Source organism: Equus przewalskii, chromosome 16 (assembly GCF_037783145.1).
Source record: "Equus przewalskii isolate Varuska chromosome 16, EquPr2, whole genome shotgun sequence".
Lineage (NCBI taxonomy): Eukaryota > Metazoa > Chordata > Mammalia > Perissodactyla > Equidae > Equus > Equus przewalskii.
In genome coordinates, this window is record NC_091846.1 from 25,125,460 (window position 1) to 25,142,223 (window position 16,764).

A 16,764-nucleotide genomic window follows, 5' to 3' on the forward strand; every position below is an offset into this window, starting at 1 on the left:
TTACTTAGTATTTACAGGCCTCAGATGCTCATCTGTAAAATGGGAACAATGATACTTTTCTTCACAGAGCTGCTATGAAGATTAAACGGAATCATACATCAAAGAGCCTAACACATTGCCCAGCAAAATAAGTCACTTAAAAATGGGAAATGTACACAAATGCTCAAGCCATGGTCCCCAAATCAGGTAGAAACTGTATACCATCATTTTCCCCATGCTATCAATACACACAAACAGAACAACAGTTACACCCAATCCAGGCGACCATCCTTACAGTCTCTTGGGTCTCTCCTTCCAAAGAAAGGCAACAAACACCTCTTAGAGTTCCCGTAAAGCTCCCACTTGAACTCAGACCTTTCCAGAGTTATCTAAAAACCAATGTCTGCCCCTGTGAACCAGTAAATTATGATTTAACTTTTTTCTTTTTTCTTTTTTTTAATCCAGAAACTTAGAATATTTCAAATCTTGAATATTTTCTCTCCAAGTATAAAGTATAACTTAATATTCTGAACTAAATAATAAAGATTTAAATAACAGGAACATGTTACAGCAATTTCAGACACGGCTTGTCTCAGTCAGATAGACCAGGCTGTGCTGCAGTAACAAAAGCTCCTCAATTCTTCGAAGAAGATCATGACAATAAAGTTGATATCTTATTTATTCTACATGTCTGTCATGGGTTAACTTTTTTTTAATCACACAACTTCCAATACCAGTTGAAATGACCCAAACCCTCTCAATGGCTGTTCTTAAAGAACATGTTGCTGTTGGAGTTTTCTTTGTACCTAATTTTATTTAAAGACACAGATTATGAAACGCTTCAAATGACTGTGATCTAAAAATTAGGATAGCCAACAAATGTAAGAGCCACATACCTATACTTCGTTTCTTCATCCTGATCCATCTGAGTTTGTAGCTTTGCGAACCATGAGAAAAACTGGAAAAATAAAGAGTATCATATTATCAACAAAACTAAACAGACAAAATGGAAAGCAGCTACATGCTAAACAGCAAGTCAAAGGGGCACATAGGTCTTATTGTGTGGGGCTCAAACCTTAATAACCAGTTTAAAGCCAGGAGATAACTCAAATTGCATACTCAATATTTACACACTAGGAAAAGCAAAGGAATTAAAACCATTGGCCATTATCAGAGACAAATAAGGAAGAGTGTTAAAGATACAATATATAAGAAATAAATATTTATTTCTAAGAGGCTAAGGCCTACTTGCTAGTTTGCCAAATCTGAGTAGGTAATATAGGGCTTTGGGTAAATCCCAACACTAATGTTATCTAATAAGAATTGTGAGAATACAAACTCATAAATAATACAACAGACTAGTTGAAAAACATTGACCTTTGCATCAGCAAAACCTGGGTTTCAATTCTGGCCCTACCACCAATGTCACAGAAAATAGCTAGTATTAAAAAAGAGAGGGGGGAGACTGACCCTAAATGAGCATGAGGGAACTTTGTGGGGTCATGGAAATGTTTTACATCTTGATCATAGTGGTAGTTACAGGTATATATACTTGGCAAAACTCATCAAGCTGTACTCTTAAAATGAGTACATTTTATTGTACGTAAATTATAACTCAATATATCAGATTTCTTTTTAATTTAAAGAGAGATACGCAGGTGCATATTTAATCCAGAAGATTTTTTTCCAAATAGTCCAAGTAAATTCACAGACATAGTGCAAGATTATCTTCCCTAATTTTCAAGTGGGATTCAAAGTCAAGGGTACACTTATTCTCTGAAGACACTAGGCTTGCCAAGTACTTAGCTATCGTGTACTGCACACTGACTGTGTGCCTGACACACACTGCATTTACATGCATTATCTTATTTAATTCTCACAAAAATCCTATGACATAGATAAATAATCATCATTGTTTTACACATTAGGCAACTAAAGCCCTAAGAAGACAGGCAATTTGTCTAAGCTCACAGAGATGGTAAGTGATGGAAGTGACGTTCAGATCCAGGCTGGTCGACCTGAGGAGCTGGAGCTCTTCATCACCTTGCAGCACTGCCTGCCTCGACTTACTGTCTATGCAATTCGGCACATTTGTTCTATGTTTTACTTGGTAAATACCTCAGCTTTGATTCTTAACAGGACAGAAAGAGGAGACAGAGGAAGTGACACAAGAAACTACTGTATATTTAGGTTTATAATTAGGAAGAAGCAAAAACCAAGAGAAGATTACACATGTTACATTACTGAAAAATAATTATAAGGTTCACCTAAAGAGAATGTTTAAGTTTTTGAAAAAGAAATTACCTAGCAATAACCAGACAGGGGTGTGTGCGCATCTGTATGTATAACACATTATTAATATGTATAACACGTTATTAATGTGTATAACACATTAACATTGACATATACTGGAGGAAGTCAAAAGTACATAAAATATTAAAACCTTGATAAATATAACAGTCTATCAACATCTAAACTGGGAATATCCTATTTTTACCTATGTTGCAAATATAATTGGGTAACAAGTTCATTAAAACACTTAAGAAATAGCCACAAACACAAAATCAAGAATGTTCTAGAAACATCTGACATTAACTATAGTTTTAAATATTCAGAACTCTCAATTAGAACCTTTTTCATTAGTCCTGTCTTAAGACATTCAAAATAATAAAACATCCTTAGAAATAATACTGCCATTCACCTGTTGTGCGGTTTCAATTCTTTCTTCTTCCATTTCTAAGGAAGTGAAACCCTTCAAGAGAATGTCTTCTGTAGATGCAGGTACTACTGCATTCTGTGCCATGGACAGCGACTGGGATGTTAAACTGCACAAGTCTTCAACTGGGAGCTTGAAAAAAAAGAGCCACAAAGATATTTTAATAACTTGAAAATTCTCTGAACTTAACTCAAGACTGGTATTCCATCTCAGCTGCTTTGAAAGAGAACGGAATGTTTTCTATCAAATCTCTTGAGGTTAATAAATGTCCTATAATACTAACATTTATAACTAGACTCTATATTAAATGCTAGTTTCAAAACGCAAACATGACACCGAAATCCCACCAGTAGTAAAGTACGGTTTTTAAGTCTAATATTGGTGGTGAATCTGTGCTAATCCACACACATTTTCTTACATGAACCCCTTGTGAACTAGCACCAAACAAACACAGCAAAACCATTTTTGTACTGCCAAACGCAGCTTGCCCTCCCCAGTACCTAACACAAACGCCTGACCTCATTAATACCAATCAACAGAAAACAATCACACCCAAGAATTAACTACCAATAAACAATACCTCCTTGTACCATTTCCACCACAGGTGCACTGCACCCACACCTTAATGATAAATTTTGAAATTACAACTGAACAGAAAGAATTTCAGTTTCCCATCAGTTTCCGAAGAGCCCCAATGAAAAGACCTCGCTTTGGGAGCATCAGACCTACAGTACTTTCCAAGTTCTCCACTTCTAAAGGTACTTGAGGTGTTATTTTACCTAGAGTCACACAGATAAACTATTTTTAGACCTAAAAGAAAGGAAGTGTGGATGCAGGGGAAGGTAAAAGGGCCTAACTGCTTTGTCTCAATTCCAGTTTTCAGCCCTAAGGGCAAGACATTTAAGGTCCACCATTAAAGACCTTCATCCAAGGCCTTAGGAAATTGCCTGTCTATTTTTCTAGATATAGAAATTTCATCCAAAGGCAGTATTTTCTCTTCAAAGCTACAATAGGCTAGATGCAAAATGCACCGTCACTAATTTAGAAATACAACCCTTTAAACAGAGGGTTTGCACCTGGGCTCGAATGGGTCTATCCCTTCTGGCATGTAAAAGCACGTTACAGTGCAGCCTGGTTTGAACCCTGCTCCTGCTCATTTACAAGGTGTGACAATGGGCAAATTACTTTATGTTTCCAATCCTCAATTTCTTCCCTGTAAAATAGGAATTACAGTATCTATACCATGAGGCCACTGTGAAAAGAAAACAACAAAGGTGTGGGAAAACAGGCTTCTCAGAATGCTGGGCTGCAGACAAAAAACAGTTCTCGATCTTCTTTCTCCCCACAAATGCATCTGACTCAAGAGTCAGGAAGGCCCTGGATGTATGTCAATAGGTCTTATTAAGGGCATCAGTGGTTCACGTAAAGTCTTCCTGAACGGTGACATAATCTCTGAGTATAAAAGGACTGGGGCACACCAAGAACTAAATTTCTCAAACCCAGTGAGAAACTATCTTGAGTTGGTTACCAGTAACTGTGTGCTGCCATCAGGGGTTCCGGAAGACAGAGAAAGCTGTGCCAAGATAAGACAGTCACATCTGCTCCTGCTCTGTGGAACTACCCCAATTACCAACAACGAGCTGTCTCCTTGGACAAGGGTAGGAAACCCACCAGAGACAACACATATGTACTTAGCATAATACCTTCCACATAGCAAACACTCAATAAATTTGAATTACTGCCATTTATCAGATTATTACTATTTCTATATATTACCAGCAACAGAGTAAGTAAATTTGTAAATCTGAATCCATACTGCTTCTTGGGAATAGAATTGTCAGTAAGTTATCTTTACAAAATTATATTTTATTAGCAGTAAAATTTAGTTCTATATGAATTGATCATTACAAAACTCAATCACATAATTCTATCAACACTGTTTACATGATACCTAAGGGAGAAGGGGGAGGAGTAGGGTACATGGATCAAGCTCAGATCTGAAAAATACATCAAAAAGCACATGGAGACTAGGCTAGGATAAAGAAAGCTGGACAGAGTGTTGTTTGCACCCTAACAATAAGAAAAAGACAAATAATCTACAAAATCATAACTATTCTTGAATCCACCAGAGAGCTGAGGTTGCCGAGTAACCAAGCAGCTTAAAATCTAGGGAAAGATGGGCACCTCTACGGAGAAACGGACTGAGAGCCCTGGTTCACCTGTGGCAGATTATGGGAAGAAACTAATGACCAGCGCTATACAAGCAGGTAAGAAGAATTCAGCTAAAATTTCTTACAAATTGCTCAAGGCTAGACAGTGAGTAGAGAATGCCTGTAAGCCGCAGACACAAGGGGAGTTCACACCCACTCACACAGTCTCCTCCACAGACGTGCACCAGGTGCTCACGAGAGAGAATGAGAACAAGGTGGGGCAGGCCTGCAAGAGGGGAGCGGCTGCGGGAAAGCAGGGCACAAACCCCACCTGGACCCTTGTCCCCAGTGGAACAGAAGTCTCAAGACACTCAAGGAAGGGCAGCAAACCCTATCAACCCAAGGGCACAGAGGAAGACCCACTACAGCTGGAGAAAGGGAAAAGAAAACCACCACAAACCCTGGAGGAGGGGCAAAAAACAACCCAAGACCCAGAACACTAGACATCCCTTGCTGTGGGAGGAGGGCAGAATCAGCGAGGAAGCTCCACCTCCAAGATCCAGGGGAAAGGACCTGCCTAAGACTGAAGCTGGACCTGGACGGCAGAAAACTCCCACTCCCAGGCTATAAAGCACCAGCGTCCACTACTACGGGAGGGGCAAAAGCACGACACCCTCTGAGACACAGCCAAAAGCTGAGGGTTGGGGAGAAACACTGAGAAAACCCCGCAGTGGCCCCCTCCCCACCCTAGGCAAAAGATCACACTAGAGGAATTTACAGCCAGTGGTAAACTAAAGACAACAAGAGCAACAACAAAACCTAAACCTAGCTCACCTCCTGACCAGACTGCTTCAACCTCCCACACTCACAACCTAACAGAAGAGGCATACTCATTTCCAGACATTAATACTATTTCTCTTATTCTCTACTATCCTGCATAGAGCATCCAGTATTCAATTAAAAATTACATTAAAAAACAAGGAAGAAACAACTCATTGTCAAGAGACAAAGCAATCAACAGAGTATGACTCAGAGATGACCTGGATACTGGAACTACCGGGTAAGGAATTTAAAATAACTGTGACTAACATCTTAAAAGTTCTAGAATAAAATATAAATAAAGTGAATGAACAGATGCAGAATTTCAGCCAAAAAGTAAAAACCATATGTCTTAAATGGAAACGCTAGAAATAGAAATCATGGTAACAGAGATGAAGAATACCCGTAATGGACTCACCAGTACCCTCAGAACAGCTAAGGAAAGAATGAGTGAGCTTTAAGATAGGTCAACAAAAATCAACCAAAATTAAACACAGAGAGGAAATAGAGTGGAAAAATAAAAACTGAACACAGCACCCAAGAACTCTGGAAAGGTATCAAATGATCTAAGGTATGTGTAATTTAAATCCCAAAAGAAAGAGAGAGAATGGAGTAGAAGAAATATTTAGAGATGATAGATAAGACTTTTCCAAAAATGATGAAAGACACCAAACTACAGGTCTGAGAAGCTCAGAGAATCCCCAGTAGAACACACACACGCAGCACACACACGCACACACACCTAGACACATCAAACTCCTGAAAACCAAAGATAAAGAGAAAAATTTGAAGGCAGTCACAGGAAAAAAGACATTACAGAGGAACAAAGATAAGAATTACAACAAACTTCTCCTCAGAAATTATGCAAGTCACAAGGCCACGGAGGGCTGACCCTGTGGCATGGTGGTTAAGTGCACACACGCCACTTCAGCAGCCCAGGGTTCAGACCCCAGGTGCGGATCTTCACATCGCTCATGAAGCCGTGCTGTGGCGGCGTCCCACATACAAAACAGAGCAAGACTGGCACAGATGTCAGCTCAGGGACAACCTTCCTCAAGCAAAAAGAGGAGGACTGGCAACAAGATGTCAGCTTAGGGCCAATCCTCCTCACCAAAAAAAAAAAAAAAAAAGATAAAAAGACAATGGAGCAACATCTTTAAAGCAATAAAAGAAAATAAACTGTGGATCCAGAATTCCATACCTAGTGAGAATATCTTTTTAAATGAAAGAGAAATAAAGACTGTTTAAACAAACAAAAGCTGAGAGAATTCATTTCCAGCAGACCCATATTACAAGAAATAAAGCTCTTCAGGCAGATGGAATATAATACCAGATGGAAACCTGGATCTACCAAAGAAAAATGAAGAGCCACCAAAATGGTTAAAATAAGGTAAATACAACAATTTTTTTCTTATTTTTAATCACTCAGAAACATAAATGTCAAAAGAAAAATAGTAGCAATGTATTGTGGGTTTATAGCATATGTAAAAGTAAAATGCGTGACGACAGCACAAAAGAGGGAAAGGAAGAATTGGGAGGTTACTTTGTAAGATTCTTATACACGAAGTGGTATAATATTTAAAGCTAGACTGTGACTAATTAAAGAAAGATGTTGTCAACACTAGGGAAACCACTGAAAAAACTGGAAAGACACAGAGGGCCCAGCAAATTCATCCTCTAATACAACCTAGACCCACACCCAGCTTTAATTCAATTTCTTTTGAGAAAAAAGATTACAAATGTCAGGGCCAGCCCCGTGGCCAAGTGGTTAATCGTGGGCTCCACTTCGGCGGCCCAGGGTTTTGCCGTTTCAGATCCTGGGTGCGGACAGGGCACCGCTCATCAGGCCAGGATGAGGTGGCACCCCACATGCCACAACTAGAAGGACCCACAACTAAAATATACAACTATGTACTGCGGGGATTTGGGGAGAAAAAGAAAAAAAAAAAAAAAAGACTACAAATCTTAAAAGCTAATGTAAATCAACGTCAAAACCCTAGTTGTGATATCATATACTATAGTTCCACAAAATGAAAAAGTAATGTAATAATCATATTCTCCTATCAGAGTTCATGAGGTCTTACACCACATAATTCTGGTACTACCTCATAACATAGAAGAAATCTCAGATAAAAAGTAAAATTCTTCATGTTCCAGAATCATTTCTAATATACATACCAGTCCCCTTAAACATATTTATTCGAATAGATAATAAATTCACATGGCACAAAATTCAAAGGATATTCAGTGAAAAGTCTCCTTCCCCTGGGCCCATTCCCTAACCACCCCGTTCACTCCTCAGAGGCTATCAACGTCACTAGTTTCTCATGAACCTTTCCTGAGACAGTCTATGTATATACAAAGAAGTGTACCTTTTTTTAAACCCAAGTAACAGTACACTATACATAACCTTGCCTTTTTCATTTAACATGTAGCATTTTCAACTGTCTCTCAACAGAGTATAAGGAAAAGATGGAATTTAATCTCATTCTAAATTCATAACTCTCTGCTATTAAACTATAACCAGCTTTTTCTTTTTGGTGAGGAAGACTGGCCCTGAGCTAACGTATGCTGCCAATCTTCCTCTTGTTGCTTGAGAAAGATTGCTGCGGAGCTAACATCCATGGCAATTTTCCTCTATTTTGTACGTGGGATGCCACCTCAGCTTGGCTTGATGAGTGGTGCGTAGGTCCACACCTGGGATCTGAAGCTGCGAACCCTAGGCTGCTGACGTGGAGCACGCTGAAGTGGAGCATGAGAACCCCTGGCCACCGAAGTGGAGCATGCAAACTTAACCACTACTGCATGCTTCCTGATTTCCATAAATCTACCAAATTTGCAGGTTCACTGATAATGTCTTTGTTTTTGGTGCGCCACGCATTTATTACTGTCATGTCAAAAGGATCCAGAGGTGTCATACACATGTGCCCAATCTGTCATCTTGAACCAAAAAATGTTTATCTTCCAATTTACTTTAGAAAATCACATAAAAACTCTGGCTACATTAGAAAGTACTATATATATTTCAGATATAATCTGGAATCTAGATGATGTGAGAACGTATGAAACAGAATTCTATTTGATTAGTTCACACAAATACTAACCACTTTGCAATCACAAGGGTTTTTCAATCCCAGAAGCAGGAGGCTCCCTGCCCTGTTCCCTTGTTCTCACTAACCAAAACCAGTTTCTCTGAAACCAAGCAAGAGAGGAGCCACGCTGCAAGAAATAATTTTTTAAAGTAACAAAACAAGTGGCTTTTTAAGAGCATATGAGAAAATGCTCCCATCAGGGACATTTGCCCCACTGCCTTCTTTTCTCAAAGCACCTGGAATAGAATGGAAAATCAAGAAGGGGGCAGGGGCACAAACTTCCCTGCTCTAACCTCTCATTCACTCAAGAGATGACAGAATGCCTCCGCTCACTGGCACTGTCCTGACTTCGAGACGGAGCAGACAGACACCACCAGAAAGACAGGAAAAGAGATCGAGGCTGCTGGTTGGCAGTCCTGGAGAGCTGCTGTACAGTTTGTCTAAATGAGGACACCAACATTATTAAATAATAATTATAATAAACGATCAAATCTTGCCTGACCAGCTGAGGATGTTCAGGAAAAAACAAGCAAATATACCTTTCTCTCTCAGGCTGTACTTTTGGTACAGCTCTGGGTTGGAGAAAATCACTTTTATAATACATCAATCTAATCAATTCATTCCCTGAATGAAACAGGATTTTACTTTCTCTGGGGCAAATCACTGAAGAGGTCCAAATGCAGTCTCTGAACCTTTCTCAAGGGATCTAACCTCTTCTTTTCTTACCTTTGGTCGGAGTGACACCTATACCAGATCAGGATCACAAGACTCTAATCTATTCTTTTAAGGTGGTAATCACGGGGAGGGGGGGAGTGGTGGGGGGGGTGCACATGAATAATATAATACCAACAGATAGCTTGCCACGTGCATTTTACACATATGATTTCATTTAATTCTCAAAATTCCCCATGACATAAGTACTATTATAATCCCCATTTTATAAAGAAGAAAATAGGCTCAGAGAAGTTAAATATCATGTCTAAAGTCACACAGCCTTCAAGAAAACAACTGCAACAGTGAATCACAGGTAAATTTCAGGGTCAATTCTTTTATCAAGAATTACTAAATCTAGCATAAAGAAAAAGGCCCTCACTACTAAACAATCTGCCCTGGCTACAAGAAACCAGTCTACCTAATACGCTACTGCAAATTCTTTTATCTAACATCAAATAAAAAGGTGTAACTGCTTTCCAAGATAAGACTAGGTCTCCTTCATAAAAGAGAAAGCTACTTTCTAAAGAAGTTAATAGCTTTATGACATTTGCTGAGAGTTAGCTGGCCTCTTGCTATTCAAATAACTCGCCTAGTTCCAGTTTTTCAGGAAGTAATTTATCTCGTGAAAATTGTGAAATACCACAGAAAATCCTTTACAGATACACTAGTTGGACAAAATAAAAATTGAGGCATTCTTTTTCATGCCCCTGCTAAAAGAGTGGTAACAGGGATAAAAAAATTCAATTCCAGGGGGCCGGCCCCATGGCCAAGTGGTTAAGTTTGCGTGCTCCGCTTCGGTGGCCCAGGGTTTCATCAGTCAGGATCCTGGGTGTGGACGTGGCACTCATCAGGCCACGCTGAGATGGCATCCCACATAGCAGAACCTGAAGGACCTAGAACTAGAATATACAACTACGGGGAGAAGAAGGAAAAATAAATAAATAAAGATTGGCAACAGATGTTAGCTCAGGTGCCAATCTTTTAAAAAAAAAAAAATTAATTCCAAAGTCTTCCCGCCAGAAATATAAACACATTAGTAAAGCAAAATGAGGACTGCAGAGAGCTGAAGAGCAACGAGAACTTCCTGCTCAAAGATTCTAGGACGGGAACTTCCTGCTCAAAGATTCCAGGACGGGTAAACGACAGGCTGTTTCCTTCTCACAGGAATCCAAAACCAAGGCTGCGTGTACCAGAAGACCCTCACTGAACCCTTGAACTTGGCAAGCTCAACCCCCACCCATGACTTTGCACTGATTTTTCCTCCAGCTGGAAGGTTATTTTTCTAATCTTCACAAGGCTGGCCTCTTGCTTTCCATCTTAAATTCTCACCTTAGACTGCCATTGTCCTAGAAAGGCCTTCCCTCCTCATGTAAGGACACACCTTCTCCCTTTGTGTCATGCCGTGCTGTTTTACTTTCCTTATATCATGGATCACCATCTGAACTTACCTTCTTTGTTCTCTTTTACATGCTCATGATCATCACAATTATGTCAGCTCCATGAGGCTAGGGATCTCGTTTTTCCTACTTATCTTTCTATCCTCAATTCCTAGCCTAGGGTAGGCACATAATATATGTTAAATGACTGCATGAGGCTAATGGTAGTATTATATTGTAAAAATATGAAAATATGGGGTAAAAATGAAAAGACTCCATTTACTTCACTCCAAACCCTTGCCTTCCTGCTCACTGAGAACGACAGTTTATAACCCAAGACAATAAAAACAAATTGGGTTACTCTTCTTGTGGAATATGTTCCCCACAGGTGCTCTGATGTCCAAGCATCCTGCTTCAGTAACAAGCCAAATCAATCATCAACAGACCGGAATATTTATAGAGCAAACAACTTCTGTTATCCAGAGCATAAAAGACTTTGATAGCCAAGCCAAAGAAATTTCCACCTGCTTCCTCATTTATTTCAGACCCACTTCCAGCACAGCATCCTAGAGGTGGACAGAGAAACCCAAGAAAGAACAGCTGTGTTTTAGGGCAGAGCATGTTAACAGTGAAAGCGAAGAGAACTTTCAGATCAAAGTTCTTAACCTCTAATGTTTAAGGGCAGGAAAAAAAAAAAAGTTGAAGTCCCTAAACTCAATCTGCCTTTGGACACAATTCCAAATCATGTAAAAAGGCAGCTTTCAACATCAAAAGTAACCATCACTGCTAATAAAAAAAAAAATCTACTTGCACCAGGCCCTCAAAACTGGAAAAAGTTTGTCAAATTTCTCACAAGTCATAAAAAGTACTTCTTGCTATGGTAACTAACTAAATTGAGGTACAAAACCAGTAACATGCATAATATCCCAATGGTAATTAGGATTATAAACGTTGACACTAAAACCAAAAACCAACATTATCTAGTAACGTACTGACTCAGCTTTCAAAGAAAATTCATTTTTCCTGCTTTGCTATAGTCAAATAAACTGGGATCTCCCAGAACCTGCACTTGATCGAGAGTTCATTGCTCAACGTGCGATGAATGAAACTGTCACTCGGGATCAAGTTTTGGTCTCCCCAAGTGCCCCCAGGGAAAAAGGGGAGCTGGGCTGTTATTCATTAAGGTGGCAAAAGAACACCAACAGGAGGCTGTCCAGAAGCAAAGCACTTCGGGTTCGGGGTTCTCTCCTTCTGGGAGATGGTGGACAGCAGCTTTATGCCTCTGCTGACACCCGGGACACCCGGGACAAGACTCCGAGAGCAATGCTCCTGGCCAACCGTCCCACGCCGCAGCAGGAGGGGTGGGTGCCGGCGGACCCCAGCCCCTGGACGCCCCCGCAGCCGTCCCTCGCTAGAGGGGAGAGTCGGCGGTCGCCTGCAGGGTGAGGCCTGACAGCCCCGGAAGGTGAGGGGCCTCTCCCACCGGAGGCGCCACCGTGACCAGGGAAGAGTGAAGACCCCCTGAAGACGGGTCAGCGAGGCCGGGGTCCGCCGGCGCCCCCGAGGAGCATTCCAGCCCCGCCTCCCCGCCGCCCCAGCCTTCTTCCCGCCCATCGCTTCACCTCGACCGGCACCGGCAGGTTCTCCGCCGCCGCCTTCAGCTCCAACACCGAGTCCGTCTGCCTGGCGGTCAGCGGCGCCTTCGTGTCCGGTCTCCGATCCCAGAGAGCCAGCTTCTCCCGAGCATCCCGCTCCGCCGCCGCCTCGGGCAGCAGCAGCAGCGCCCCCTCCGCCATCGCTGCCACCCCGCAGCCCTCAGCAGCAACGGGGTGGTGAGGACCCCGACAGACAGGCCCGGGCCACTTCCGGGAGAGCGGGGGCTTCCAGCACCGCACCGGCGGCGGGGCGGGACGGGCCGCAATACTCCGACCCCGGAAACGCTTCCACAGGGTGTGGGCGGGACTGAGGCCAGGACCGACGTGGCCTTAAACGGGGTACAAATATTTCCGGTTGGGATGTAGACGCAGAGGGCAAAGCATGTAGGCCCTAACGGAAATAGAAATGCCCCTACCGGAAGTCTCTTACTCAACATCAATAACTTTATTGTTACGTGTTGCTCAACTTATTGACAGTCGTGTTGAGTGGCCCTGCCGGCAGGGGCCTTCGTGAGCTCCCGGATCTACTGCGTCTCTGCTCATAGCTGTGTAGTGTGGGTGGAGTGTGTAGACCGTGTGACTTCCGTGTTCACATGTTGACACTTTCCGCTGCCTAGATGAAAACCACGGGTACAAACTTTTCCAAAATGCAATAATTTCGCCATTAGAAAGCTAATTTATGAAAACATAAAAATTCAAAAATTTATGTATATCAGACATCATTAATAGTATCAAATAACTGGAAACAACCTAAATGTCCAACACTGAAGAATTGGATCAATAATTCCATGGCACAGACATATAACTGGAATACTATTCTGCCATTTGAATCGTGTTGTAGATTTGAGCAACAAAATAAATAATGATAGTATGGTCAGAACTTAGAGAATAAAATAAATACCCGTGAGTCCATACTGATATAAATAAATGACTGAATAAATAAATGAGGGAGAAGGGGCAACTTTATCTTATGGAAGAATTGCAATCAATAAATGTAGAAAGAATGAGGAAAATAATCGTAGCAGGCAAGATCTAAGGATGGATGCTAAAATTAGTGGGTGAAAGTTTGAGAAGAAACAAATGTGCATAGTATCAAATGATCTCACCTAGATATTTGTTAATAGCAAAGGGGCCTATTAAATTTACAGTGGAGAAACCTGGCAGACATTACCTTAACCAAGTGACCAAAATCAACATCACCAATGAAACGCCTAACACGAGAAATTGAGAAAGATGCGGTATCACTTCTGTAGTATTCTTGCCAAAAATGCAAAACCACATACTAACCATGAGAAAACATCAGACAAACTCAAATTGAAGGACATCCTACAGACAGCTGACCAGTAGTCTTCAAAACTGTCAAGGTCGTATAAGACAAGGAAAGAGCAAGGAACTGTTACTTACTGGAGGAGATGAGGGAGATATGACAACTGCATGCAATGTCAGAGCCTGGATTGGATCCTGGGATAGAAAAAAGGAAAACTATAGAATAAAATATAGATAGCGAGATAAGTTCTGTCGTCTAGATAATAGTATTGTACCAATTTTTAATTTCCCAGTTTCGATTGTTGTAAATAGTTATGCAAGATGATAACGTTAGGGGAAGGTGGATGAAGGGCACACCTGAACTCTGTACTTCTTTTGCAACTTTGCTGGTCTAAAATTATCTCAAAATGGGGCTACCAGGGGTAGTTGGCATGGGGTCTCTGTCCTGACCTGCTCCACTGTGTCCGGAGGCTTCCTTTAAAATCACGCTGACGTCAGACGGCGGCTCCCTTACAAAGTACTCAGTGTTCCTGAAAGTACTCCTTTCACGGCAGTCTTAAAGCTTGCAGCAGAAGAATTTGAATTTCCTACAGCAACAAATGCAATTATTACTAATGATGGAATAGGAATAAATCCTGTACAGACCACTGGAAATGTTTTCCCAAAGCATGGTTCAGAACTGCAAATTATTCCTAGAGATCGTGTTGGAAGTTGTTATTTTCCACTACTTGGAACATAGGATTACCTTTCAAAATAAGTGTTGGCATTTGTTGTTGTAAAACTGAAATCAGGCATTTAAAACACTATGAAAACACCTATCGTTGACCCCTTCTTGTTATTCACACTCTTCATGTGGAAAGGAAACGCTTAAGCATCGAGGCTGTCATCACCACAGAAGATCACAGTTTTCCATTGCTACCTGATAACACACACAGGTAGTTCATTTGGAGTAAATGGATTATCCAACTGTGTTTTATAACTAGAGGATGCTTCCAATGATTCTTTCTGAGAACATCTGGAAAATTAAAATTTACCGAGTCTTCCTATTTTGTCTTTGAGTTAAAAATTTAAAAGGATTATGGATCATAAATGGCAGTTTGCTTAATAGCATCTGACTTGCAGACGCAAAAACAGTTGAATTCTTAATTATATATTGTTTATGATAAAGGATATAGACATATCAATGAATACTTAACTATCTTAACTTTTTATCATTTAGGTTTTTTTAAGTTTCAAGCTTCATGTGTTCATATAAATTTTAATTTAATATCAAAGGGCCAGAAATTGAATTTTTTTAATCTAGCCCTTATGTGTAAAATTGATATCCCACACCAAAGACTTTTATCTATGATCTTGCAGAATCCAAAACATGTAAAGGTGAGAGTTGAAAATAAAATAGGAGTGTCCTCTGCTAGGTTATGCATTCCTTTATCAGTCTCTTTTAGTACATTTTTTAAAACAGGATTACTCAAGAAACTTTTGTCTTTTTGAGTATAATATTTCTAAATAGCATGCAGGAAAAGAGTGTTGTAAAGAAGATCTGAAGTTCACAAGAAAGTTCAAGGAAATGCTAATTGGAAATACTAACTACTTATATTTCCTGAAGACCCAACATTTAAGGAAGTGTTAAGATTAGTCGCTCAAATGAATAAGAAGCCAGGAAAGGGAAGATGGGGAAGCCCAGACAATGAGGCTTCTAGTGAGGAAAGAAACTCAAGCTAACAGTGAAGGGGAACAGAAAGCCATAGCTAAGTGTCACAGAAATGCCAACTGGGCAGGCAAAACTGCAGAGGCTATGTTGGAGAGAACTGAAGGGGAAAACAAAATACTTGACATTGTCATAAGGAGCGGAAGGCAAGTAGAGAAAGCAAAATATAGGCTTTGGCAACATACAGATTTCAAAGTTCCCCTTATAAGAATCTAAAGAATCATATGCATAAGGGGAGATTTTATTTGCCATTACAGAGGAAATCAATATCTATGCAAATCTTGGACGATGAAATGAAGCCTCAGTGATTCAGAATTGGTGCTCAACCTGCTGTATTCTAGATGGTGAGCTTTCTGGAGGCAGGCCTTGTGTCTGTCTTGCTCTTTCTGGACCTAGAAATGTAGTAGGCTTTCAATAAATACTCGCTGAATTATTCATGAATAAATTATCTCTAAGACCAACTGTTATCTAAGTGTGTTTCAATATTGTCCCTACCATAGGACCCAGGTTCATTGGGAAAAAAAATTATAAGGAAATGCAACAGAATCAGCATCTGAAGGGTGACAGTAGTTAAGTTTAAGAAATTAACCAGATATTGTTCATATATTTGACAGATGAACAGCAGGATTCTGAATTGTAAAGGAAAAAATTTTTGCTGAGATAGAAGAGTATACTTCTGATGTTTGGGAAAGTTTTTATTTTTGTAAACAAAATTTGATGCTTGAAGACCCCCTGGTCCTTAACAATATTAAGCCTCAGTTAACCAGAAATTTCTAAATACTTATTCCCTGAATTTTTTGTTTAGATTTCCTCCCATTACATTTCTAGCACAAAAGCTTCCTGCTGTGTTACATAAATAAAAGTTTATGATGTCCTGTACTGTAAATTGTTTAATATTTTCGTTCTTCGGTTTTGAAAATTTTATTGTAGTAAGTTCTTAAATTAACGTTTTCTTAAAGAACTAGACATTTTGTTATTAAATAAATGTGATCTGTAAGTTCTTTGTGCAGAATGTTTTGAAGTATTGTAGTTTAAGTGCATTATTGATACATAATTAATATTTTTGAAAATACATTTTGCTATACTCTAAACTGTATTGTCTACTCTTATCTTATTATTAAGCGCCTAATCAGCAAAATAAATAAATAACAAAAGTATCTCAAAGTCAAGAGCTAAAACTCTCATGCTGTAGAAAACATTTACCTCGTTGGAGAAATGGTTGTGATATAATTCAAAAGAATGAAACAGTATCTGATCCCATTGACCAAAAGAAACACACCCAAAACATT

The 16,764-nt window shown here is 40.1% G+C and overlaps 1 protein-coding gene and 1 pseudogene across 1 annotated transcript in view; one reads left to right on the top strand and one right to left on the bottom strand.

The window, feature by feature from the left end:
- COG3 (component of oligomeric golgi complex 3) overlaps positions 1–13,114 on the bottom strand; it is a 70,126-nt gene extending 57,012 nt beyond the window's left edge. The window contains exons 1-3 of the mRNA XM_070578284.1: positions 12,469–13,114; positions 2,681–2,827; positions 876–937 (exon numbers count right to left, since the gene is read on the bottom strand). Of these exons, the coding sequence (XP_070434385.1) occupies positions 876–937; positions 2,681–2,827; positions 12,469–12,642 (383 nt within the window). The 5' untranslated portion in view covers positions 12,643–13,114. The remainder of the gene's footprint in view (positions 1–875; positions 938–2,680; positions 2,828–12,468) is intronic.
- Positions 13,115–13,703: 589 nt separating this feature from the next.
- LOC103548943 (ubiquitin-fold modifier 1 pseudogene) lies at positions 13,704–16,566 on the top strand (annotated as a pseudogene).
- Positions 16,567–16,764: the final 198 nt, after the last annotated feature.